The sequence below is a fragment of the Haemaphysalis longicornis genome, unplaced genomic scaffold (assembly GCF_048455015.1).
Source record: "Haemaphysalis longicornis isolate Haplotype H1 unplaced genomic scaffold, Haemaphysalis longicornis Haplotype H1 scaffold_1, whole genome shotgun sequence".
NCBI lineage: Eukaryota > Metazoa > Arthropoda > Arachnida > Ixodida > Ixodidae > Haemaphysalis > Haemaphysalis longicornis.
The window spans coordinates 279,374,156-279,399,872 of record NW_027526203.1 but is presented as its reverse complement, the minus strand read 5'-3'; the positions used below and the strand labels follow the sequence as shown (position 1 = coordinate 279,399,872).

Below are 25,717 nucleotides of genomic sequence, written 5' to 3'. Positions count from 1 at the left end.
TGTCGGCACTCACCTTCCCCGCTCTCTGGTTGGGGTCTTCTCTGGGCTTGAGGCTGCCAGGGCCCGCGTTGGGAAGGCAGGTCTGGAACACCGACACCCTGCCACCGATGGGGCTCTACACGAGACAAGGTGGGGTTTAGGCACACAACACACTACTGGCACTGCACCGGGGAAGCCACCAACGGTGCCGATTTCCTCCTCACCATAAGCTTATAAGCAGCCTGCACAGCAGCACCCAGGGCACTGGTTGTCTCGCCGTTGTTCGCGTGGATAGACGGCAGGTTGGTCAGCAGATCTTGCACAAGCTGCACGAAGGATGCGCAAGGTGAAGAAAGCCAGAAAGAGACTTGCCACTCCCATAGACATGCACAAGACTGCCCCCAAAACAATTTTGGGGTTCAGTAGAAAGAAGAGCAGTTACAATTTGCAAGAATACTTCACTGCTATATATATATAAAAAAAAAAGCTCAGGCCCACTCATCGGGTGAAACATCCTTACACTCCTTGAGCATATCAAGCTGGGTTTAGAGATGATTTCTGGCTTTCATTGTACTTGGGAATAAGTCGGAGCCATCAGAGCCGCTCAGTGATTAATTAGGGTCTTTTTACAAGTACAGACAATAGAGAGTTTTAGCTGAACGTTTCTGACGGTCCACTCCGCTCCGATAGCTAGCGGGAGCGCCATTGCGCATGTGTGGCGCGCAGAGGCGCTAGCGGCTATACCAGAGCGGGGCCCCGCTCCGCTAACCGGGGCCTCTTAGCGGACCGTCGCAGCCGCTTACGTTACCGTGCGGAATATCAGCATGGCTCCCGCGAACTCCGTTTCTTTAGTTGAAACGCGAGCGACGAAATCGAGAAAGCTCTTCCGAATAGGCAAAGGTGCCACACTCCTCAACAAGCTTTAGTACGGAAGCGAAAGTCGACCGAAGTGCGGGGCTGCTTCTGTATGTATGTATGTTTGTGGTTTATTGGCGCAAGGGTTTCTAAGACCAAAGAGCGCCAGAACTATGTTATGTGGTCTTTCAATAGTCATGTTTGTGCTTAAAATATGTATGAAATGAGTATGATACGTCTTAAAATACTGTATATATGGGTGTAGAGGGCCCGTCCACTAAAGCATGAAGATGTTCATAATGGTGGCTGAAATGGATTATGGGTGCAACGTGATGCACCTCGAGCCAAAGAGCATGCGACGAGAGTGGGCCTCCCATGCGGACAAAGGGAGCATGAGGGCCTCACTCACTGCTCGTAGGCTCTGAGGTCACGCACTGTACGAGATGAGTTTTAAAAACTTGATGTCTGCAAGATAACTTAAAAGACTTTTGTTTGTAAACATAGGTTCATCTCCTAAAAAAAGTGAAGGATGTAGTGGAATGTTGTAGGTATATATTTTCGGGAAATGCCGTTTTCTGGCTTCATTGCAGAATGTGCACTCAATTAACACATGGAGGACGGTGAGCCGTTCCCCACACTTGTTACAAACAGGTGGGAGTGTTCCATTCAAAAGATATGCGTGTGTAGCGCAAGCGTGGCCTATTCGCAGTCTGCAAATGGATACTTCAATGAATCTGTTTTGTTTTTCTGTTGTGTATCTTCCTAGGTTTGGTTTTACTGAGTGGAGCTTGTTGTCTGTGTGAGTGTCCCACATGTGCTGCCAGCATTTACGGATTCCCCTCCGGATTACTGGTTTCAGATCGAGGTGAGGGACCTGCGCTACATCAACACCACTACGTAGGGCCGCCAAAGTGGTGTTCTGGTCAGCAATTTCATTGCCCAGAATGCCACTGTGTCCAGGGATCCAGCAAACAAGTATTTTTAGCTTTGACTTATAGGCAGTTATAAGAGCTTTAAAAAGGCGGTTTAGAATAACGTTTTTTGTGGGCTTAAAGGAATCCAATGCAGTTACTACGCTTAGGGAGTCTGTGTAGATGACTGATTGTTGTATTTTGTTCTGTGTAATGTGTTCCACTGTGATTAGAATACCATAGGCTTCTGCTATAAAGATGCTACAATTTCTGTTCAATGTCCTTGTGCTGGCAAAGTCCGGGCCATGTGCAGCACAGGACACAGAAGAAGAAGACTTGGAAGCATCTGTGTAAAAAGAGGCGCATGGATATCTGTGTTGTAAACTTAAGAAATGCTGTAAAATCAATTCGCGGGGTGCACGACGCTTGTCAATTTGTTTAAAGGATGTGTCACAATGAATAATTGACATGTCCCAAGGTGGGACTATATCGGCGATACAGGTTTTTATGCCATCACCTAAAGACACCCCTATCTCCTCTGCAAGGCCTTTGACACGCAAGGCTACAGGGGCAGGGATCGACGGGCGCGCTAAATACAAATGGGTGGATGAGATGTCATTCACAATAGAATTGCATGGGTGATTCGTAGGGATGGGCGAATATAGATTCTGAGGTTCGAAGCGAATTCGAAGCGAATAGTGATTTGGTCGAATAATTTCGAATCGAATAGTTCGAATAGTACACATTGCCAATCACAAAGACAAATGAGCAACTTGTGACCTGACTAATGTACCCATTTTTTTCTAATAATTAGAACTCACGTAGGCACAGCATTGTGTAAAACTATTACCAGTTGAACATTTATTGCAAAATCTTACACACAGCTTTCCTTTGCTGTATTCACAAGTTTTCATGAAGAAATGCCTGTTGCGCCACATGCTCTAGGTGCAGCAGTTTCCGCCGGCTGCTCATTCACAAGTTTAAGCGCCGCCTAGAAACTCGCAGAGTTAAGCGCCGCCTAGAAGCTCCGCTAAAAAAAGAAGTAATGTAGCCACTAGTATCCTCGGCCGTAGCAAAGCGCTGCGCAAGTGGCTGGCCGCCATTTTGAATAGGCTCGCTTAGTGCGGCGTACTGCCGCGCTGTGCGAGCCTATTCAAAATGGCGGCATGCCTATTCAAAATGGTGGCCTGTACAAGTCTGCTGGCTTGGTGCCGCTATGTTCGGAGCGGTGTCGTTTCAGTGCCGCCTTTTTTTTTTAACTTAAGTGTGCTGGCGGCCGAGAGCTTCGTCGAACCTCTAGGCAAGGCAGCAACTCGGCAGTGCCGGCACTGATAATAGAAATGTCCGCGTCGGTGGGTCTTGAGCCAAGCCTGGGGCACATCGTGGCTTGGGGTAACTCTCGGAAAGCTTGACCGAAAAGCTTGGCTTTTAGCTGCCTATTCGGGAGCATCGAATAATTAGAAAATATCGAATACCTGCATTCGGATCGAAGCGAATAACGAATAGAGAGCTATTCGATCGAATATTCGACAATACCGAATATTCGCCCATCCCTAGTGATTCGTCATAGACATTGTCCTAATAGCATAGAGGAGTGCTGTATAAGCGCGCTTGGGCTCTAGGCACCAGTGGTCGCATTGGATTGGACTTGTCCTGAAGGCTCCAGAGGCAAGGCGAAGGCCCAAATGTAGTACTGGGTCTAACATTTTTAAGGCAGTTTTAGACGCGGACCCGTATGTTACACTTCCATAGTCTATACGTGACCTAACTAAACTCACAAAGAGACGTAGAAGGCAGTCTTTATCAGCACCATAAGACTGATGTGACAACACTTTTAAAATGTTAATGGTGTTTAGGCATTTTTGTTTGAGTTTCTTTAAGTGCTGTACGTACGTTAGTTTTCCGTCAAGTACAACACCTAAAAACTTGTGTTCTTTCTTGACAGCAATCCGTTCTCCGTTCAGTGTGACATCGGGTTCTCGACGAATTCCACGCTGTTTTGTGAATAACACACATGTACTTTTGTGAGGATTCAATTTAAAACCATTTTCTTCCGTCCATTTTGCAAGCCTGTTCACACCTAACTGTATCTGCCTTTCACATATGGACTGATTGCATGACCTAAAGCTTATTTGGACGTCGTCAACATACATTGAGTAGGAGATTGAGGGTGGCAACGATTTCCCAAGTGAATTCATTTTAATTATAAACAGAGTACAGCTTAATACTCCACCCTGGGGAACCCCATTTTCTTGTATGTATGTTCTTGATACCACTGCCCCTACTCTTACCCTAAATGTCCGCTCCGACAAATAACTTTCAATAGTGTTTAGCATATGTCCAGACACACCGAATGACTTGAGATCAAGCAGTATGCCGTAACGCCAAGTTGTGTCGTATGCTTTTTCTAAGTCAAAGAAAACAGAAAGACAGTGCTGTTTGTGGATAAAAGCATCTTTGACATACGACTCAAAGGCAACTAGCTGGTCAGTTGTGCTTCGACCTGATCGGAAACCAGCCTGACAACTGTCCAGGATGCAGTTATATTCAAGAAAATGGATTAGCCTCTTATTTACCATTTTTTCAAAAACCTTTCCTAAGCAACTTGTCAGAGCTATTGGTCGGTAACTGGCAGGTAGTGAGGCATCTTTCCCCTGTTTTAATACGGCAACTACAACTGCTTCTCTCCAAGCTCTCGGAAAGTATCCCGCCGCCCATATTTTGTTGAACAAGTGCAAGAGTGTTCGAAGAGTTTCTGGGTGCAGATGTTGTATCATTGTGTATGATATACTATCTGCCCCAGGCGCTGAAGCCTTACATGTTCCCAAGGCGACCAAAAGCTCTGTTATGGAAAATTCGGTGTTGTATGGTTCGTCAGATCTTTTGTTATCACGAATCGGTTTCTTCTCCATATATGTTTTGTGTCGTAAGAAAGTATTCGTGTAATGAGCAGAACTCGATACATATGAAAAGTATTTCGCAAGTGTGTTTGCCTGGTCCTCTAGGGTATCACCTGTACTGTTGACCAAAGGTAGGGTGTGTGTTTTCCGTCCATTAAACTTTTTAATTCTGTTCCATACTTTGCCTGCATCTGTGTACGAGTTGATAGAAGTCACGAAAGAGCACCAGCTATCTCTTTTTGCTTGTTGGCGAATGAGTCTTCCTTGTGCTTTTGCACGTTTGAAGGAAATCAAGTTTTGCGTAGTGGGGTACCTGCGAAGGACACCCCACGCCTTATTTTGAGCCTGCCGTGCAAGCCTACACTCTTCATTCCACCACGGCCTCCTAGTGTTAGGTGTGGCACCAGATGTTTGCGGAATTGAGCCCTCGGCAGCATGAAGAATGTGTGCAGTCACCAGTTCACAGGCTTCGTCAATGCCCAAATAGCTTAAGGACGTGTATGAAAGCTGAGATAATTGTTTAAATTTTAACCAATCAGCACCAGATTCCTTAAACTTTTTATGGCAGATGGAACTGTTACGGGCTTTATCAATGCCTTTCAAGATGACAGGGAAGTGGTCGCTCCCATAGGGGTTGTCGTCCACTTCCCATTCAACAGCCGGAAAGAGGACAGAAGAGCCGATCGCCAAGTCTATGTGTGAGTATGTATTGTGTGTAGTGTTGTAGTATGTCGGCTCTTTTTTGTTAAAGAGACAAGCTCCGGATGAGAAGAGGAATTTTTCTATCAAGCGGCCCCGGGAATCTGTGCGTTCAGATCCCCATAGTGGGCTGTGTGCATTCAGGTCACCTACGAGTAGGAACGGTTCCGGCAGCTCATCTATGAGAGACTCAAATTCAGAGCTAGATAAACGATATTCAGGGGGAATGTATAGTGAGCAAATTGTTGATAATCTGTTGAAAATAATTGCCCGGATTGCAACCGCTTCTAGGGCGGTACGCAATTGAAGAGATTGGCAAGGGATAGATTTTTGCGTAACTATAGCTACGCCACCAGAGCAGTGCGTGCAGCTATCTCTGTCTCTCCTAAATACTGAGTATTGGTTCAGGAAATTGGTGCGCTTAGGTTTCAAGTTTGTCTCCTGTAAACATAGGATGGCTGATTGCGTTTTGTGTAGGATTTCATATATATCATCTAGGTTTTTAATAAGGCCCCGGCAGTTCCACTGTGTAATTATTTGTGCTACCATAAATGTTTAGGGAGGAGATTTTACCTGGTGTAGATGAGGACTCGGGCTGGATGTATACTATCAGTTCTGACTTGGGCCTGTGACACGGGTGGCTGGTGGTTTTTTGCCTCGCCCCGCCATGGTGCGCTGTTCTCTTTCCGCCTTTGGCACTGGCAGAGACGGTGTTACCTCCTTGTCATCATCTGAGTGGTGTGACAGTGACGAGATGGAGTCCTTGCGGGCTCCACCTCGGGATATGTTCGAAGTGGAGACAGGAGCCCCTGCCGCGTCCGACTGTTTGTTGGACACAGAAGTGGTCGTGGGACCGACCACATCTACGTCCATGGCCGTCTGCAGTCTGGCAGCCGGAAGAGGAGGATTGACGGCAGAGCCGTCACTCCTCACACTCGCAGCTAACACAACACTTGCGGGCGCCACAGGTGTCGTGTCGGATGGTTGGGCTGCTTTGGGCAGCCCCTGGGGGGGCTGGGACGGCACCAAGTCTGCTTCGCAGTACTGGGTGGCCGCCATGACTAGACGCCGCTCCGCCCCCCGGCGAGCTGCATCGGCATACCTTTGCGAAAACATTGAGTGTTTCTGTCGTGCTTCTTGATAGGTAATGTTCTGGGTGACCTTCATGTTTATGATTTCTTTCTCGGCTTTGAATTTAGCACATGACCGAGAGTGTGCAGCGTGGGGTTGTTCACAGTTGGCACATTTCAATACGTTAGAAGCACAGTTCTCTGAAGGGTCATGATGTCCTGCGCACTTGGCACATGTCAGTTTTCCGCGGCAGGTGGTAGTACTGTGCCCATACCGCTGGCACTTGAAGCAGTGGCGTGGGTTGGGTATGTAAGGTCGTACGTTGCAATGAAGGAAGCCTGCAATGAGAGACTCCGGTAGGACACTTCGGTCAAAAGTTAGGATCACATGTTTCGCTTTTACTTCTTTGTTATCGCGTCTGATCATTATTCTTCTTACCGCAGTAACGCCCTGGTCACGCATGCCCTCGAGGAGGTCAGACTCACTTTCATTGAGCAGGTCCATCTCAGATATGACGCCCTGCGAGCTGTTAAGGCTCCGGTGTGGCGTTACAGCTACTTCAAGGCCAAGTAGGTCGGTCTGGTTCAAGAGACTATCAGATTGTTTTTTAGTAGATAGTTCTACAAGCACGTCCCCCGATGTCAGCTTCTTTGCCTTGTAGTTCGCACCAACTACACTCTCAATGAACTTGGCAATTAAGAAGACCGACTTGCAGGTAACTGGAGATTCCTTGTTCTTAGATTGTATCACTAAGAAGCGAGGAAAGTTGTCCGGGGTGTTAAATTTCATGTTGGGCAGAGGTTTGAAAATTACATCGGTGCGGGCCCTTTTTGGGGCCCGATCATTTGGAAGAGAGGGTTTCGAAAATACCATGCGACATAGTATAAAGCAGGGAACTGGGGTACTTTCTTCTTTGACGTTACCCTGTAGGTCAAAGAGGTCCCGGAGCTCCCAGCCTGATAGACAGACAGGCAGCCCATCGGCCGGAGCTTGACCAGGGCTCCGACGGCCACCGTTCACGGCTTCTAACCATTCACCTTTCAACTTCTCGCCACGGTAGGTAACAGCTTAAGTATGGGGGGCTCGGGGTATGCGGTGTCGCCACTCACCGTCACCAAGATTACTCAAGGTGCCCCGTGCGGGGGCGGGGCTGCTTCTATGCAGCGCCGAGAAAGACAGCCTTGTCTTGGTATTCCAAAGTTTATCGGCTTCTTTAAAATAATTTAGAACCATTATGTAAGTGACTACATCGTTTTAAAAAGGTGGGCACTAAACACGGTACTGTACATTACTTGAGCGACCAAATTCCAAATCGTATCTTGCAATGACGTTTTGGTTTGCCCACGCACAGGGCACGACCACTGACACGAATCCTTCCTCGTCAAGGGAGATACGGTTATTGCTTAGCTAAAAGCCTTTCTGCTGCTGACGCTCCGGTTGTGCTTAGCGGGCCGTCGGGAGCATAGCGGAGCGTCAAAAACGGTCTGCTAAAACTCTCTATTGACACTGAGTACTAACGAAGTTACACTAAGCTATCGTTATCCATGCTTCAACAGTTGGCTTAGAAGCATCATAATGCAATCGCAAAAGTACTCACTGCTTTGCTTTCATGAACATTCACCAACAAGCTGTCTGGGGAGGGCAGGAACACATCTGCAAAGAAAAATGTTCACCTGCACTCCTTGCCTTTCCAGTTCTCCAATCTGTTCTATTTCCATGTTTACGCCAACTACTACCTCGTTCAATACAAATGTACAATAGAGAAGCTTTTAACTGGGTGAGTAATTCAAAGCCCAGATTAACTGAACAAAAAAAAAACAAGGAAATTAAAACTGGGAGAAGCATAGTGGGTGAACTAGAGGGCCATCAAGAAGAGCAGTGGGCTGCGGGCAATAATGTACCGTATTTGATCGATTGCAATGGGAGTTTTCTTTGCAATTTATGCTGCCTGAAGCCAACCCTCGCATTACAATAAAATGCCGAACTTCAAGTTGCCTACAAAGTGCAATGATGCATCGAATTCTCATCGATGGCTATAGTTTTGGCCATTTCGCGATCTATGTTGACAACAGGTGCTAGGGCCATATGGATCCACTACAAGCCAAGACAGGATATCTTTGTCTTGTTTTATTTCCTGCGGTGGTAGTAACGGCGTTGACGGCCTCTATGGTTTTCGTTGCCCTCAAGTGTTTCGACTTCTCTTCAGCGCCCCTTGCGATGGCAACATGTTGCAATCAGTACGATGCCAGTTTCAAGAGAAACACTACCGTAATTATTCGAATCTAAGCCGATAGTTTTTTTTTGAAATACTGATATATCAAACTCCAGGGTCGGCTTGGATTCGAGGATTTTGAAACATGCACCAATTTCCAAATGAAATTGAGGGACGTGGCGCGCAGCTAGCGCCACCCAGCAAAGAAAGTATTGTAGCCATTACTAGATGAGCCAGTAGCCACTTATTAAGAGGCCATAGCTGGGGGCGATGCCGCTATTTTGAACTGTGCGGATAGTGGCCTGCATGCAGGGTGGCGTTTGGTTTCGACAGCCCAATTTCACCAAACAAGCGCCATTATAGTGCCGCTTTTAAAAGAAAAGTTGTTTTAGCTGCGGAGTTGTCGTCGAACGTTCAAGCCGGGCGGGACTTCGGCGCGAATGAAAAAAATGTCTGTCATTGGAGGACGCAATGGGAGAGGATATTTGCGTGCGCCGTAACGAGAATGACATTCACCAAACCACGATAAGGCCGTCACCACGAAATGGAGATGGCATTGGCTGACTTCGTTACGACGCAGCGAGCATCTGCCCTTCCAGTAACAACGGAAGTGCTCCAGGCAAAAGCAAGGGAGCTTTCACAGGAACGAGGCTTATCGCGGCACACTTCAAAGCCAGTCGGGGCTGGCTACAGAAATTCATGAAGCGCTTCGGCTTTAGCCTCCGTCGTCGAACCTCAATCGCCCAGAAGTTGCCTGGTGATTTTGAAGAGAAACTGATTGAGTTCCAGCACCGCATCTTCATGTGCAATAAGTGTGTTCTCTTTTTGTGAACGCTGACATCGCCTTTTTGTTCGGCCTACATTCGAGGTAAGTTTTTTTTTTTTTCATGGCTTCGGACTTTCGGGGGTCGGCTTAGAATCAGGGCCGGCCTAGAATCGAAAAAAAAATACGGTATTTTCATGGCTCGTTGTTAACGAACCGACCACCCTCAAGGATGATCGGTTCATTCACAATGAGCCATCAAAATAGCGTGTCATCAACAAGCCATCAAAATGACTCGATGTAAATATACCGACCATCTTTGAATGGGGGTTCCAAAGGGAGTGCCTTTTCACGTGAGAACCCGGCAGAAAAGGTTTTTATGGGCCTCGCCCCAGTCGCCACGTCAATTTGGAGAACCGTGCTCTCAAAGAACTCACCAGATGTCACTCACCAGATGGTCCGCATACCGCGAACAAAGTTAAAAGCATCACAGTCAGTGTTTAGTGATGGTGTTTGAAAAATAAATGTGCTTTTCCATGCTTCCGCTGGCCTCACATGAGTACTTTGGTGGTTCCCTTTTTTGCTTGACGTGACAAACAGTTACCACTCAATTTACTTTTGCAGTTCTATTTTTTCTATCCGGATGCAACGAGAAGTCACCCCTCGTGTTACAATCGTGGTCATGTTACAATCAAGTAAACACGGTATGTGTAAGCTGCTATTTTCCTCCTCCTTTTTCTTAAAGAATGCCCTTCCTGATTCTAAAACATCTATTAAGAACAGCCGCTTTTCAACTGTGTGGAAACCCGCAAGATTGTAGCATTGGTCCTTTCACCCCATGCGATGACTTCTGCCCCCGTTTCATATGAAGGAATCGCGCGTTCACCATATCTGTGGCATTGCAAAAGCTTCCGGATGCCATTCGCAAGGGGTTTGCCCCTCCATTCTTTGACTGGCTCGGTTCAAAGCTCGCCAGCCCAGCTGCCATGCCCACTCACCGTCGATGTCGGAGACGAGCAGCATTTGTGGCTGGCTGAGACCCTCCCCCAGGTTGTAGAAGTGTACAGACGAGTCAAACGTGACAAAGCCCACCTGGGTGCGACCGTCACCAGGAATATTGTCCAGCTCCTCCAATAGCACCTTGCAGAAGGATGACAAGTAGCCTAAAAGAAAAATCACACAGAACACTTTTTTTATGAAGTATAGGCAGGAGCCCAAATGGGGGATTAATACAGTAGTGCTTTCATTCAATTATGCAAACTCAGTTGTACAAAGTCTACGTAGGGGCAATAAAAAAACGAAAGCTGCTCAACCATTTTTTTCTTCTCTTTTTTTTTTTCAGGAAGTACCATTGTGTTTTTCTAACCATGAAAGAAGTTTTCCCTTCAAATGAAGAGCAGAAAAAAAAAGAGCTCAAAACAACCTCCTTAACCGACAAGTGATGCCAAACCGTTACTCAGCACTTAACGAGTGCCAAAAATCTAGTGCAGACACAACATCCACTGGCGACGTGCTGCAATGACAGTGGCGGCCAATTTGGAATGCGTGTGCTATTTTCCCCATCAGCTGCAGGGCTTTAGAAAACGACCTGTTTTTTAAAACTGATGTGGCATCATCAGCTTTGTGGCTACAAACTCACCACTGACAATAAACAATAAATGTGACTCATTAAAACATTAGTGAATTTTAGTTAATTACACAATTTGCATGTTTCTCCCAATTACTTGCATTCACCAGACTGAACAACTGCCTCTTTAAGAAAACATCTTTTCCCCAAAAAGCCCACCTTACGGAAATTTTCGAGTGCATTTGTTTAAGCACCCGTATTTACCCAACTAATTTAGCAACTTGCATGCGATTTCTGGTTTTGCATTCACAACTGTATATTTTGTTTGCCATCAACCTCATACTCACTTCAGACATTTGGAAATGCTTTGAACAAACATGAAAATTTGTGGAGGCAAGGCTTGAGATTTACAATAAGTTTGACTGAATGCCCATGTTTAAAATTGCTACGAGTGGAATAAATTGTTCTTGCAAACGATTGTTTTTTATCTAAGCATGTATTTCACCACGGACTTGTCAAGTTGTCAACTTATGATGTGCTAATAAGATATGTCATAATACCCCAAAGTAAAAAGTACTTGCCAACTGGATGAATTGAATTGGACGAACAATTAGAGAAGAGCTATACCACATGTCAAGGCCCCCCATGACAGCTTGCTTCATTTCAATGCCAAAAAATGGCAGTACAATCCTGGCTAAAGTGAAGCTGAACATTTAAGCTTTTAAGTTGATACTGAATCCAAACTCGAACTACTGGGTTCTCAGAAGTGTAGTTCCATGATTTGTTACACAAGTCCCTTCGAAAATGTGGGCTACATTTATGAGCTCTTGAATATTTTTTTCTGCAGCTATTCTTGAGCGACAGAGTCACCAGTATTGGCTTTCTACCAAACCTAGCCAGCAGCTCTGCGCTCTTCATGAAGCCTAGAGAAATAGCGTTGTGCAATGACCACAAGAAATAAAGCTGCTCGCCCAACCACACTGCCGACTGACATGAATTCATGCCTTTCCTCTGAAAGTCTCTCACCAAAATGACTAGAGGCTGACACAAGAGCATACACGACCCAAAGCTGGTGCCATTAAACTTCATGAACAGGTAAGGCGAAAATACAAACCCATTCTATTTTTCGTAACAAGCAGTGGTGCATTCACTTTCGGGGACAAAGCCTCAAAGTCAAACGAGCTCTGCACGCAACATCTTGAACTTGTTACAATTACTAACCTGTCCGTATGGCACCATGAGAAACGTCAAGAACAAACAGGTAGACTGCTGGCTGTGGCGGTCGCAACTGCACGAGAAACAAAAGGACAATCTCTGTGATGACAAGCCCACTTGCTGCAAACTGTGGTTATAACAAACAAGTGTTTGTTTCATAAGAAGGTTTCTATGCTATTGGCAAGTACCGATTAGCATTAAAAAGTGATTTTCATGGTCTTTTCCTCAGAGTTCACACCTACAAATTAAAATCTCACTGGCACAATCTAAGCAGGTCACTAACAAAAAGCATGTCACAAACACAGTGGAAATGATAATGCACAAACAGGAACTAATAGAAATGACAAAGCATAATACAGTCAAACCTCGTTAATACATTCCTGCTTAATGTGTAATTGCAGTTTAAATGTAGTTTAAACGCCAAATACGAATTTCGCAACGCAAAAACGAAACTGAAACTGTTGGAAACTGGCTGAAAATGCCAGGCGCACTTGCTAGACATGCAGGGGACCATCAGAAATAAGCTTTGGCCGAATAAAGCCACCCTTTCCCCGAACCAAAGATTACTAGTGAATAGCTGTTTCAAGTAATTATCACCTCTCAACGCTGTCGGATTACAAAGCTGAATACATTATTTGGTACTTGACTTGCCACGAGCCTTTTGATTAAAAAAATTTATGGTAATGCAGCGTAACCACGAGCAGCATGCTTTTTTGTCAAGTGCAGCAGCCATGCCCCCTTCATTAAAAACACACGCACCCCAGCTAGCAAAAAACGCCGTCAAAAATATCAATGTCGCCGGAGCAGGAAAATTTAAATTGATTCTAAAAATTCAGTGCCTAGACTAACCACTGGCCGCATTAGGTGCACGAGAAACAACTACACATGTTGAAATAGGCAATATAAATAATTGATCACCGGTGATCGATTTGAATAGGCGTGGTAACAAAAGAGTTAAAGGGACTCCAAAATGTGAGCAAAATTTTGTTTCATCTGAAAGATCATACGTTTTGTAGCTCTCGGCTGTTGTTCGACGACCAAAGATGCGTTATTTGCTAAGAAATAAGTAAATAAAGCTGGCGTTCTCTCACCTACTTCCTTTCGTTTTTTCGTTACGTCACAAAGTAGGAGTGAATCTTCCGCGGCATGCTCACTCTGGGGACTTGGGCGGCGGCACAGAACAGCTCAAGCAAATCAGCTTGCAGCGGCAGCACGGCACGGTGGCGCACAGGTCAACTACGGCAACGTTTCTCTGGCCAAGGAGGCTGGCTTGGACTTTAGATTTTTTTCACCGACGGGACGAGAAACGCGTTTAGATGCTCGAGCGGACAGTGTGCCCGTATACTCCGGCGTCCCAGACCCCCTTTAGCCTGCTGCGAGCATGGAGGGCTGCGGCGAAGCCACTTTTGAAGTAACAAGCGCCGTTTTGAATATCAAGCGCAGCGTCCTGGGCTCCCGGCTGGCGCCATTCACCACTTTTGTGATGTCACAAACCGTAGTACCCAAATGCGTACGGGGGATCGTACCCCATTTTCATGTTTCTGGTGTTTCGTGCCTTATTAAACAACTGCTAGTTGCGAGAATGGTGTATTTAGATTCTTGGCACCGCAATCCATTGATACAGGCTAACTTGTTTCCACCCTTTAGTGTCCCTTTAAGCCAGTTCACTGTAGCACAGCAACAAGTGTCACAGCCATAAAAACTGGATGAAGTGATGCAGGCTTGAAACAGTTGGGCTCACGACGCTATACCCCATGGTTTCAAGAGAATGCATGGTGAAAAAAACTGCTTCACTATACAGAAGAAAAAATACAATACATACCATATATTCCGATGGGGCAATGAACTCCACGGTGGCATTTCGAACTTCCGGTCGCCGTTCTGGCTCCCCATATTTTTTCGTTGATGGGTCGTACATGAAGTCCTCAGGCACTGAATAATAAAACATCACCCACACATTAATTCTCCCGGGCAGCTTTTAAACCTGTTCAATTATCCCACATATACCATAAGAGTTAAGAGTTCTGACCCGAAATTTCAAAGCTGTGATTACTATGCAAAAAGCTTGTTTAGTATGCGCAAACTTCGAGATTTCAACCACACCTGTTCAGTATAACAATTTAAGTCAATTTTAATTTCTTTTGACGCACGAGAAAGCTCAGAACGGATACCCTTTCGACATTGGCATCAGCATGACGCAATGAGCACCGAACCCCAAACTGCCACCATCAGGGCTCCCGTGACGTAGCCAAGGCACTGGCTGCTGTTGGCGCGTGCTGCTCCGCCTTGTGTATTACATGTGTGTTTTGGGACGATGTCATGCTGCCCAGGCGCGCGCGGCCATGGCCGGTAGCACGCACATCCAGACTGGCCATGGTGCAACGAGAACGATGACATCAAGAGCGCCGTCCTGTCAAGGCGGCTGCCTCGGTGCTCATTTCGTTGAAACCTAAACTGACACCGACACGAATAAACGAGGCTGTAAATAGTTATTTATGCTGCAATCAACCATCTAATGTAAAATGCTATGATTACTGGTCTGGTAAGCATCTATAACCGAGGGGAAAAAAAGAACAACGTAAAATGAAAATGTGTCAGTACTCGGCCACACCGCCTCCCACATTGCAAAGCGGTGCCATACGCTTTTTTCCCCATTTGAAAACATATGAACACACAGTGTTGCCTGTGAAGACGGCGTCTTCTGGGTAAGATTCGAGGGCAACAAGTGGATCAGTTGTGGATGAACCTGACCAAAAGCCACCCCAGGCCTTGTTCCTAATCTCTTGAGCATTTCTACAACCACCATCCTCACACCAGAAGCCCAGAAAATGGTTTTCAGACACATCAAGAATATATGCAGTAGCTATATGCAGTACAACCTTCTATATGCAATGCAATATATGCAGTACAACCTTCAATGCCCAAGTTCCGTGCTTTATGGCGAGTATGACAATTGTGATTTTGTTTTAACTTAGCCCAGTCAGTCTGTACCAGTTCTCTCATACCTTTATGTGAAATACAACTGTCCAGGTATTAATCTAAGCATCCCTCTAGTAACGTTGGTCACAACTGCCCAATCAAAAGACAAAAAAAAAAAAAAAAAAAAGAATACCAGAACCTATTTCCAAGTCTTTGTGTAAATACATGTCCTGTGTAGAGCTTTGTAGGTTGCATTTTGTTTAATAAACAAGCATTTGACGACATAAAAAGACTTTTGAATGATCCCAAGCATTGGTTCGTCCTAATTTCAAGAACTCACTGTACAAATTAATGGTCTGGGAAGCTCGTCTACCGAGAACTTTAATTCCAATCCAGATAAGCAACACTAGGGGAAACGTATAAGGAGCATACCGTACTTACCTGATTCTAACACGCACTTTTTTTCCGGAAAAATAGGCCGAAAAATCGCATGCGCGTTAGAATCAGATACGAAACCTAAACAGCGGAAATTTCATCCCACCCATCGCCACCGCCATCTCAAGTTGGCGCCAAAGCTTTTAGATTATCTCTATGGCTTTTAACAACGATTTTTCGGATGCAGGAAGCCTAGGACACTCTAGCCTAGGCGCCTAGGCTTTTCTATCGGCGTTCACACAAATCGTCAAATTGTTCCATTTGCGCACTTGATAACAGCAATGGCAGCAGCGGCAACGACGGTGCGCCGCTTCCACAAGTGGCTTACGAGCGGCTCTCCAGCGTTCAAAACAAGCTGTCGGCTGAAGCGTGCGCCCCTCGAGAAGCTCGCGGGATGGGCGTGCAAGGCATGAGCCACGATTCCATCGACCATGGTTGAACGTTCGTTCAAAAGTGTGGCATCGCAAACGCGCTTGACGGCACCGAGGATGAGATGTTGTAGTCAGCGGAAAGCAACAAGGAGCTCTCGGAGAGCGACGAGGAGTAAGATGAGTGAGATTACTTCAGGAAATAAATCGCCTTGTTTCTCGCATTCATTTTTCTGGGTCACAAAGTTCCGTGCGCGTTACAATCGGAGGTGCAAGTTTTTTGTTTTTTTTTGCCAATAAATTGGGTGCGCGTTAGTATCGGGGGCGTGTTAGAATCGGGTAAGTACGGTAATTGCTTGGACAGCGACCGCTTCAAGACTTCTGAGTAACTTCAGGGTGCGACACGAAACGGATTACCGAGTGACTATTGCTACACTGCCCGAGGTGAAAGTGCACATCTTTCCTGTATAGAGAAAGATCGAAGTGGGGAGTCTCTTTTTTCCTCCCAACAGTCATTAGAGGCTGTATAGCTTCTTTGATTTTCGTGATGGCGGCAAAGATGCTGCAACACGGATGTCCTCATCTGACAATGGTAAAGTCAATGAAGTAGAGTCTATAATGCCCACCCCTAATGTATTGCTTGCACGGGCCACGGGTGCCATTTGTGGCAACCGCAATGCCGCAAAAGTGGGAGTGAATGCAAGAACGCACGAGTTTAACGGTTGCAGGCTCCAGCAAGGCACCAGAGCTCCCTGCCTGTGTCCGACATTACAAGGAGATACTGCGGCAGTAACAGCTATTGCTTGTGGTATCGGCCCTTCCACCCTTTCACCCTAAAAAACTTTTGAGGGGAACAATTGAGATTCTCAATTGTTCCTCTGAATGTCGCCAAGATTGCTCCAAAGATCTTCTCAAAATGTCAGTGTAAATGGTCAGACAATTGACATTTCTTCTGATCATTTTGAGAAGATTGCTTAGGATTGAACAACACAAAAAACTGGGGAACACGTTCTTCGCTAGTTTTAGCGTCCTTTGCATTGTTTTTACAATGCATTCTTGCATTCTTTACAATGCACTATGCCATATTTGTTCAAATACCAAACCAAAACATTTTGAAAGAATTAACTTATCCCACACACAAATGCCCTGAACTGCTTCTCTGCGAACAGTGCAGCATTTAAACCTCCAACCCCCTCTCCTCCTTCATTGTTTTCCAGCAATTCTTGTATATGCATTTTCTTACCAGCAGCTTGAATTCACTTATAGGATCATAGAATGTGCCATTAGATATCTAGGCAACATGGCCTTTGTCAAGGATAGATATTCAAGTTAAAGCCCTGGGAGCTAGAGGCTATACAATTACACTAAAGCCCCCAATTCCAGCTTCCATTCCAGTCTTTTCAATCAGCCTGCTCGTCAAGAAGAAAGATTCTGCCTAGTGCATTAATGAGCAAAAGCAGCGCTTGCTGCACAAGCAAAGCTTAATTAAATTTGGTACCACCAAGACTACAACAATCAGCACACAAGTGGACTTACTCCGTATTCAGAAACGTAACTAATGCTATCACACAGCCTTTTGTAAGGGCGGGAAAAGGACAAGCATAAGAAAGGCCACCATGCATTTTAAATCTACTTGTGGGAATTAAAGGCAGCCTTATCTAAGGCACCCTTTTCCACACAAGTCCGGTGCCTGGAAACAAGGCTAGCCCCCGATGCACCGATTGCCATATGCTGTGTGGGCGGGGCCTGACTGTGCGCCAACGAAAGGGAGCAAACGAGCCCGTGGCACGGGTTTCGAAGTGTTCAGACAGCAGATATTTGATGGGCGCTTTCACTAGCGGTACGGATGATGATCCCCGGTGTAATTTTGTCCCACACTAGCATCCCCCCTTACCACATGTCGCTTTGTTTTGCAAGGAGTTTCATTCTTGAAACGAGCTGTGGCTACAGCTAGCTATGCCGGTTCACGAGCACAGGCGGTGCTACACGGGCAGGTGGGGTGCGTTCATGACTGCATCCATGGGGCTAGCTAGCGTGTTTGCAAAGTGTTCTCGCGGGGGCAGCAAACACTTGATGTGTTTTTTACACAAGCTGCCCCTGTAGTCACCAATGTTGGTTGGGAAAAGGAATGCTTAATGGGACCACGAAGGCAAAACACATGTTTGCTTCATCTAAAAGACTGCTTTGCCGTAACAACGAAGATGCCAATTTTAGTGCACACTTGAACAAATAATCTAGATATGAAGGAAAACATAAAAACCAGGTGGCGACTCACTTGCCACTTCCTCACCCAACCCCCCAATAAGACTTGGCTGTGCAATTGGCATCCGCCCTTGATTGTGAATGTTATAACAAGAAGCTAACACATTGATAACTGTTTTTAGCATATGCCCTCTTATGTCACTGTGTGTGTGTGTGTGTGTGTGTGTGTGTGTGTGTGTGTGTGTGTGTGTGTGTGACAGAGAGAGAGAGAGAGAGAGAGAGAGGAGAGAGAGAGAGAGGAGAGAGAGAGAGAGAGAGAGAGAGAGAGAGACGAGAGAGAGAGAGAGAGAGAGAGAGACGAGAGAGAGAGAGAGAGAGAGAGAGAGAGAGAGAGAGAGAGAGAGAGAGAGAGAGAGTGGGGGGGGGGGGGTTGAAAATGTTCTCTGGAGCCATATGGCCTGACGATTTCCCCTGATCACAAAGTTGCTGTGAGGCAGCTCTTTGGCAAATCTAGAGGGCAGACAGCAGGCACACCAGCTTACTAGCCCAAGATTAAGCCCAAACTGCACCCAAGAAGCATCTACTTACAACCGTTGATGCGAAAGCAGATGTTGCACTTCCACTTTTGCCGTTCCACGAACTGCACATATGGATTGATGTAGGTGCGACAAGAGCGGCAGCGCACAATAGTGGTGCTCTGGATCACAGGCAGGTGCTGAAACAACAGGAACAGGTGCCAATGCCGAAGAATGCACGGAACCTCCTCTCAATGTGTTTGCAGTCATTTATTCACACTCGCCCTCAATAGACCAACTCAGCTAAAAAGTTGTAATGTAAGGTTTGACAAGCCTTGCCGCCTTATATCCGCTCACAAACTGAAAGACAATGAGTGCAAGAAGAGTCGTCAGTAACAGCATCACAATTGAGTATGAATGCTGGTCCCACCATTCCACCCAGATACAACCGGTGCTGCTGATATAACCCAGCAAGTTTGCATAGGGGAAAAAAAAGCGGATTTTGCGTGCTACGTAATTTGCAACACACATTTTTTAGTAAGTGCTCATGCTGCACTGCAGAGAAGGTGCACGGTCCTTGTTTCAAAGAGTTTTGAGGCTCTAAAAGCAAGTTGTCTTGTTATTTTCCTAACCACAATTCCCATTCCGCTTGGGCCCCTGAATGCCACACAGCTGCAGAGTTACAACTTCAGTTGATGGATAACCCAATCAGATGCTTTCGAGGTACCCAAATAGTACTAAATAATACACAAGGTTTTATGGAATCTTTCAAAGAAACAGCAATCATCTATTTTCTATCAAACATTTTTTTTTTGCAACAGCACTTCATTTTTTTCTGTTGGTAAATCCTACTTAGTCATGTTTCCTCAGTGATGCTACTTTGAATATAAATAGAAAATACATTCAGAAAATAAAACACTGTCTTGGCACTTAACTTTTTCAAATACTTCTCACTCCCCGCACGATATGCTACTTATCATCCTGTTTGAATAACCTTGCCCACCCAAGAGACTGCACACAACTTCCGAGAGCTCAGAAAGGCCTATAAATGCCCTTAACAACACAGCTAGATAAATACAGACTACTTCCAACTGCTTTGACAGCCTCACAGTTATCACACCAATCAATGAAATGCTATGTGCAAATGCAATGGCACTCACACTGACGTCCCGAAATGGATGGATTAGGACTCCTAGGGGTAAACGAGCCTTTTGAAGAAGGGACTGCGTCTCTGGTATCTTGGTCAGAGTACACCTAAAGATTCTGTGCGGGGAAGGGTAAGGGAAAAACACAGAGCACAATCAGCCTGGCATACAGCAACAAGACGCAAGCTAGTTCACCAGGTTTTGACATTTTTTTAACCACGACTTTTACATACTGCTCTTGTAAGACATTGTCATCTTTTCATCTTTAAAGGAGCCATGAAGAGAAAACACAAGTTTGGTTCATTCGAAAGATTGCCTCGTTAGAACCATAACGACACCACTTATAACGCAAACTTCGCTCAAATAAGCTACATAATTAGGAAAAAAGGAAATGACCATGCGACCCACCAGCTCATTTTCCGCAACAGAACCTATGATGTCACTCGAGAATGCTCTGCGATTGGTGGAGGCCGGCGAAAGCAAACGCATGTTAGGCAGGGCTTACAGTTTGCATAGCGAGCTAAATGCCCGTGAAACATACTGCACATTCTTTTTATGACAAAGAACGGTGGAGTAAACGGTTGAAGTTCCGAACGAACACGCAAGCGTGTGCGCCAATGCGTACGAAACTACCGCCGGCCGAGCTCGACATCTCGCCGTCGCGCAGACGAATTTTCGGGTTCGAGGCTCTTAGGGGCCAACGAACCGTCCCAGCACGCACAGCCGCGACCTTGCTTGGTATCGTAATCCCTTCACAGGAGGTTGGCCGTCATATCGCCAACCAGCAAAGGTAAAAATAGAAACGAGGGGAGTAAGGAACAGCAAGCAGCGACGAGATAGTGACAGTCGTCGCAGTTTCGGAATGGTGTTGGCTTGCTGCTATTGTTAGGAGCTCGTTTCCAGTTTACAACCACTGAAAACTTCAGTTTGTTCGAGTACTTTACAATGAAATTTCGTTGCTACGTTTTGAAATGCCCATGTAGTACGGGCAAATCGTCGAGGGAGTGTGACATCCCCGGTGAGGAGATCTCCATTCATGTGCTGCCCAACGACGAACCTCGGCGAAGCAAGTGGCTACGTTTTGTGAACTTTGCAAACGGAGGAGAAAGAGAGCTAAAGGAAGTACGAGTGTGCTCGCTTCATTTCCGAGGAAGTGATTACGGCAGGGACCCTTACGTTAGCTCACTCCTGGGACATGCTGGCGCTCGTCGCCGACTTCGTCAAATCGCCGTAAAAGCGCTCTGACCTTGGGGGAAAAAAATGCCGTAAACACCGCGCATTGACGCTCGTATCTTTCTGGTCGAAGCAGAGAGCTCGCGCGAACGGCTTTCCATACACGACACCGGCCAACTGGCATAAGCGATACTGCTACTGAAATTAAACTATTATTAACCGTAATAAAAATACGGCACATACGTACCAGTCTGTATTCGTCCGTCGCGACGGGGCTGACGAGGCAGCGGTGCCGACGGCAGGGTGTTCGTCTGTTGTGGCTATCGCGGAATTGTCGCTTTCCCGTCCACCGCGTATCCCACAACTCTTGCCACTCGTGCACTTAGAAGCATTGAGCGTTCAAGTTGTGTGAGGTTGTTAAATGCAAGCCCGAGCTCCTCGGCGAGAGTTTTGTTGTCCGGATCAGGCGATTCCATGACTAGGGCTGCGGGTGCACTAGGTTTTACTAGTATTTTTAAAATGGCCGCCGTCTCGGTCGACTCCCGCGTGTGGGTGCTATATGGAGTCGACATACTAAGTATCTGTTTCATGGACCGGCTCGTATGACGCCATTGTTCACGTCACGGAATGTGCAATTTTAGCGGGAGATTTAAAATTTTGGCTTAAATTGCCTTATTTCTCAGTGAATAAAGCATCATTTGCTTCCGGGAAAGCGCTTGGGGTACTATGAAACACCTAATCTTTCGAATAAAACAAACTTTTGTTTTCTCTTCATGGCTCCTTTAACAGTAACGGCAAACATTAGCCCAGAACAGCTGATCAATACTTAGAAGGTGAGCAGTTTGTTGTCCTTTTAAAAATGCATTATTAGTGGAGTAAAAAAAAAACGTGTTTACTTTCTGCTCCACTAAAGCACCCTTCTCACAAAAGGTAATAGAAGAAACTGAATTAATCAGTACTTACTCTGGCAAAATGCTGTTTTCGATACGCCATTTTTTTGCTTTTCTTGCTAAGACTTTAGTGTTCAAAATTTAATAAAATCCACATAGAAGGCTGGTCAATACTTACAAAGGAGAACAGTCTATGAGCCCTTCAGCACAGCTTTTTATCAGAGGGACAGGGGAGAAAAAAGCTCTAACTTTCTGCGGTTGACTATAGTCCCTTCCGTGGCAAGAACAACAGACACAAAGGAGCCGCTCAGTGCTTACTCTGGTGAGCAGTTTGCACTTTCGCCAGGTAAAGCTGGCTTCGGTGGGTCCTCAGGAGCCCTCGGCAGAATGTTGCGGTCCTGGAGCAAGTTGTACGCCTCGTACCCCTGTGTAGAAAATTTTAATTTTAAGCCACATGTCCACACTTGGCGATGTCATCATTGTGAAGGAAAAACAATAATTTAGACCACCTGAGGTTTGTAAACATGCCCCAATCCAGTCACTTCTTAAAATTCTATCCTCACCTAATAACACCACCCCCCTCGGCACAATCTGGCATAGAACAAGTGAAGCAGAACACCTTAGCAGGCAAGATTTACGTTGAAACGTGCCAAACCTAGACCTGGTTATGAGGCATTCTGTAATGGAGGGCTGTGAAGTACACTGAAGCCCACGGGGTTCTTTAGCACGTACCAAAATGGTATGATATATTGCTAAGGGCAAGTCAACTTTTTTTTTCAAAAATCGGGATGCCAAGTTTAGGGGGATAAGCTTATACGTGGAGCCCAACTCAACTGGAGGGGTGGGGAAGAACTATAAGCAAATCTTGGCTAACAATGTTTCGCGTACATATATGAACACTAACACAGCACATTCTTTATGCACCTTCTAAAATTTAAAGATATCGTCCAAGCTTAGGCCGTGAAAACTTGCAACCAGCACAACCAGCCTTGACTTTGGCACACATAGGCTCTGGATCAACTTGCGCGATTCCTGCACACTTGCTGCCATGCTTGCTGCACACTCGCATTGCTTGCTTTAGCACACCGGGCAGGCCTAGCAAGCACTTGGCAACTTTGTCCACAATTCATTGTGAAGTGTCCGCAAGGACAACACCAAAATGCCCCCAACTCATCGCTGGAGTTGCAGTGCGGCGTTCGAGCACAAAGTTATTCTTCATGCCGAGTCAACCAACAACTTAGCAGTGGAGCATCACTATGATGTTTTCGGAAAATGCACCCGAGGTTGGTGGCAGCAAAGCTTTTTGCATTCACACGATCACAAATGTGCTTCCGGGGCCCCTAGGAGGGAAATTATCCTGTCATTGAAGAAGTTGTAGAAAAGTGCGTGACAGAATGGCGAGACAAAGGTTTGAGTGCGTCCTGCGAGGATATTCAGGTGAAGGCTTGCAGTGTCGTGAATGAGTTGAATATCGCCCACAGCGAGTTCGAAGTTTTAAAAAAAATGGATAAACATTATGAAGCGGAACGGGCATGAGGAGGCATACCACTGTTTGCCAGCAGCTACCTGATGCTTACGACAAGAAAAAAAAGGCTTCCTGGAGTTCATCAGTGAACTAAAGGCGCAGCATGCCTTCCCACTGGGCCAGCAGTAATGCCAATGAGACACGTGTCTAGTTTGACACGCCGAGCAAGTGGATTATTGCAGTAAAACGTTAGCGGCAAGTGCGTCTGATGACGACGGGCAATCAACTATGCTCATTTCCATTATTCCCCTCCTCCAAAAAAACAGCCACTATGGCAAAGAATCAAACCTACGACCTCCTGCGATTGCTGAATAGTTGTGGAGAGTGCTTAGGAAGAAATTAAAGCACGTTGTACTAAGACAAAAAGCATTAAACATGGCTGTGCACACCACAGGGCTTCTTTCTTGCTTCCACTCTGTGTTCACTGCCCAGAGTCACCCCTTAGCTTACCCAGAGCTTGTTGAAACTGGCATTGATGCTCATGCCAGCCATGCGCGAGTGCAGCTCTGCATCGTAGCCTGGCACTCCCCCGACAGGCGGTTCAAGTGACGGCTGCTGGGGTGCCTGCTGCTGCATGGCGCCGCCGCCAATGGACCGACTGTAGCCAGCCTGCGCAAGAGGGGCCAACGATGAGCACAGGCGGTTGCACACCGGCCCCAGGGGCAACGGCAGCGGGAAGAAAGGAGGAGGGCCTGCCCACCTGCTGCGGATACGATGGCCTTCCGTGCAAGTATGATGGGAACTGTGCGGGGGCGCCGGGGCCAGGTGGCGGGCCAGGGTATCCTCCCTGCTGCGCGCCAGCTACAGCTGCCGCTGGTGTTGGGGGTGCAAATCCCGGATGCTGCGAGACCGAGCTGGGGGGCATGCCAGGAACAGCACTGCCCGCAAAGGGGGCCGCAAACTGGGACGAAGGCGGAGGCACGCCCTGGGCCGCATGAGGTGGAACGGGCAATCGGCCGGGGCCAGAGTACGGGGGATGGTGGGGGGGACTAGAGACGGGGGGCGGGCCCGCCACTGGCCGGAATCCTGCAGAGGCCGGGGGCTGGCCTTGAAAGGGAGGCTGCGGTCCAGTGGCATAGTGCTGGCCGGAGGAGACGGGAGGCGGCAGACCCGGCTGTCCCATTGTCGGGGGTCCGCCCGGGGCCGCACCGGGGGTGGAGTACGGGCCGCCACCAGAAGAAGGGGGAGGCGGGCCCACCGGTGAACCCCCCGGCCCCGGCATGGGGGGACGGTGCCCGGGTGCTCCTGCAGCCTGTGGCATGAAGGGCAGCCCGGGCTGGGAAGCCACCTTCGCCGGCAGAGTGGTGCCTGATCCGTGAGAGGTGGGTGGGAGCAGCCCCGATGATGGAGGTCCTCGAAGGGACGGGGCTGACTGGCTGGTGGTGGGGTGCATATAGCTGAGCGGACCTTCAGCGGAGGACAAAAATGATAGCAGAAAAAAGTGTCAGTCAGTTGACAGCGCTTGCATCTGACTCCACTTGAGACTTTCACGGCCATACAAGCCACACAGGACTGTGACAGATACTGCCAGTTTTTTTTTATGTAGCTAAGCAGGGTTTAGGTTGTTGCAAGAAACAATGAAGACAATATACAGCTTTGCTTGATTTTAATAACAAACGTTTTTGTATTCTGTTCAAGAAATGACAGTTCTACTGCAGAGCATTTTGTGCTCAAATAGCCCGCTTCCTTTACCTTTCATGATGCGATTGGGAGACCAGCCTGTGAAAGCCAGTCAGTAGGCTCACTCAGTAATTACAAGGTCTAACATGATTACAAATAATCGGACTTTGTCAATTGATTGATTGATTGTAGGGTTTAACGTGCCGACACAATGCCGGCGATGAGGCGCGCCGTAGTGGAGGGCTCCGGATTAGCTTTGACCACCTGGGGAAGATCTTTAACGTGCGCCGAAATCTCGTGCACACGGGCGTTTTTGCTCTTCGCCTCCATCAGAAAAGAGGGCGCCGTGGCCGGGACATGAACCGGACTTTGTCAATCCTGGTAGCACTAATTGCTTGTTCAGCAGCGCAGTCATGGTTTCGGTTCCTGCGTCTTACAAGCTCCCACCCATGAGATTAAGCCATGATCTAACACCTTCAGCCTAGCTTTTAAGGCACATTCCCACTGGCGATTCGCCTCGTCGCACGACGAAAAGCAACGTTGCAAAGCGACGAGCCGGCCGTCACTTTTCGACAGCGAAGCAGATCGCTCTCGGTCCGAATTCCCTCGTCGCGCGACGGCCCCGCAAAACCGGTAAGCCAATCATGGCCGCGGAGTAGGCTGACGTAGCCGGAAACGAAACGTTTGCTTACATCCGGCTATGGAAACGGCGGCGGGCGGGTGAGCCGCCGCCGCTGGGCTCGCTCGGCCAGC

The 25,717-nt window shown here is 47.0% G+C and overlaps 1 protein-coding gene across 2 annotated transcripts in view; it reads right to left on the bottom strand.

Annotated features, from left to right (window-relative positions):
• Sec24ab (Protein transport protein Sec24AB) overlaps positions 1-25,717 on the bottom strand; it is a 61,069-nt gene that overhangs the window by 17,612 nt on the left and 17,740 nt on the right. For both annotated transcript variants that reach the window (XM_077678636.1, XM_077678640.1), the window contains 11 exons: positions 24,045-24,751; positions 23,795-23,953; positions 22,138-22,244; positions 19,772-19,874; positions 18,685-18,811; positions 13,995-14,104; positions 12,179-12,245; positions 10,389-10,553; positions 8,013-8,068; positions 204-305; positions 14-115 (listed from right to left, as the gene is read on the bottom strand). In XM_077678636.1, coding sequence (XP_077534762.1) covers positions 14-115; positions 204-305; positions 8,013-8,068; positions 10,389-10,553; positions 12,179-12,245; positions 13,995-14,104; positions 18,685-18,811; positions 19,772-19,874; positions 22,138-22,244; positions 23,795-23,953; positions 24,045-24,751 — 1,805 coding nt within the window. The remainder of the gene's footprint in view (positions 1-13; positions 116-203; positions 306-8,012; positions 8,069-10,388; positions 10,554-12,178; positions 12,246-13,994; positions 14,105-18,684; positions 18,812-19,771; positions 19,875-22,137; positions 22,245-23,794; positions 23,954-24,044; positions 24,752-25,717) is intronic.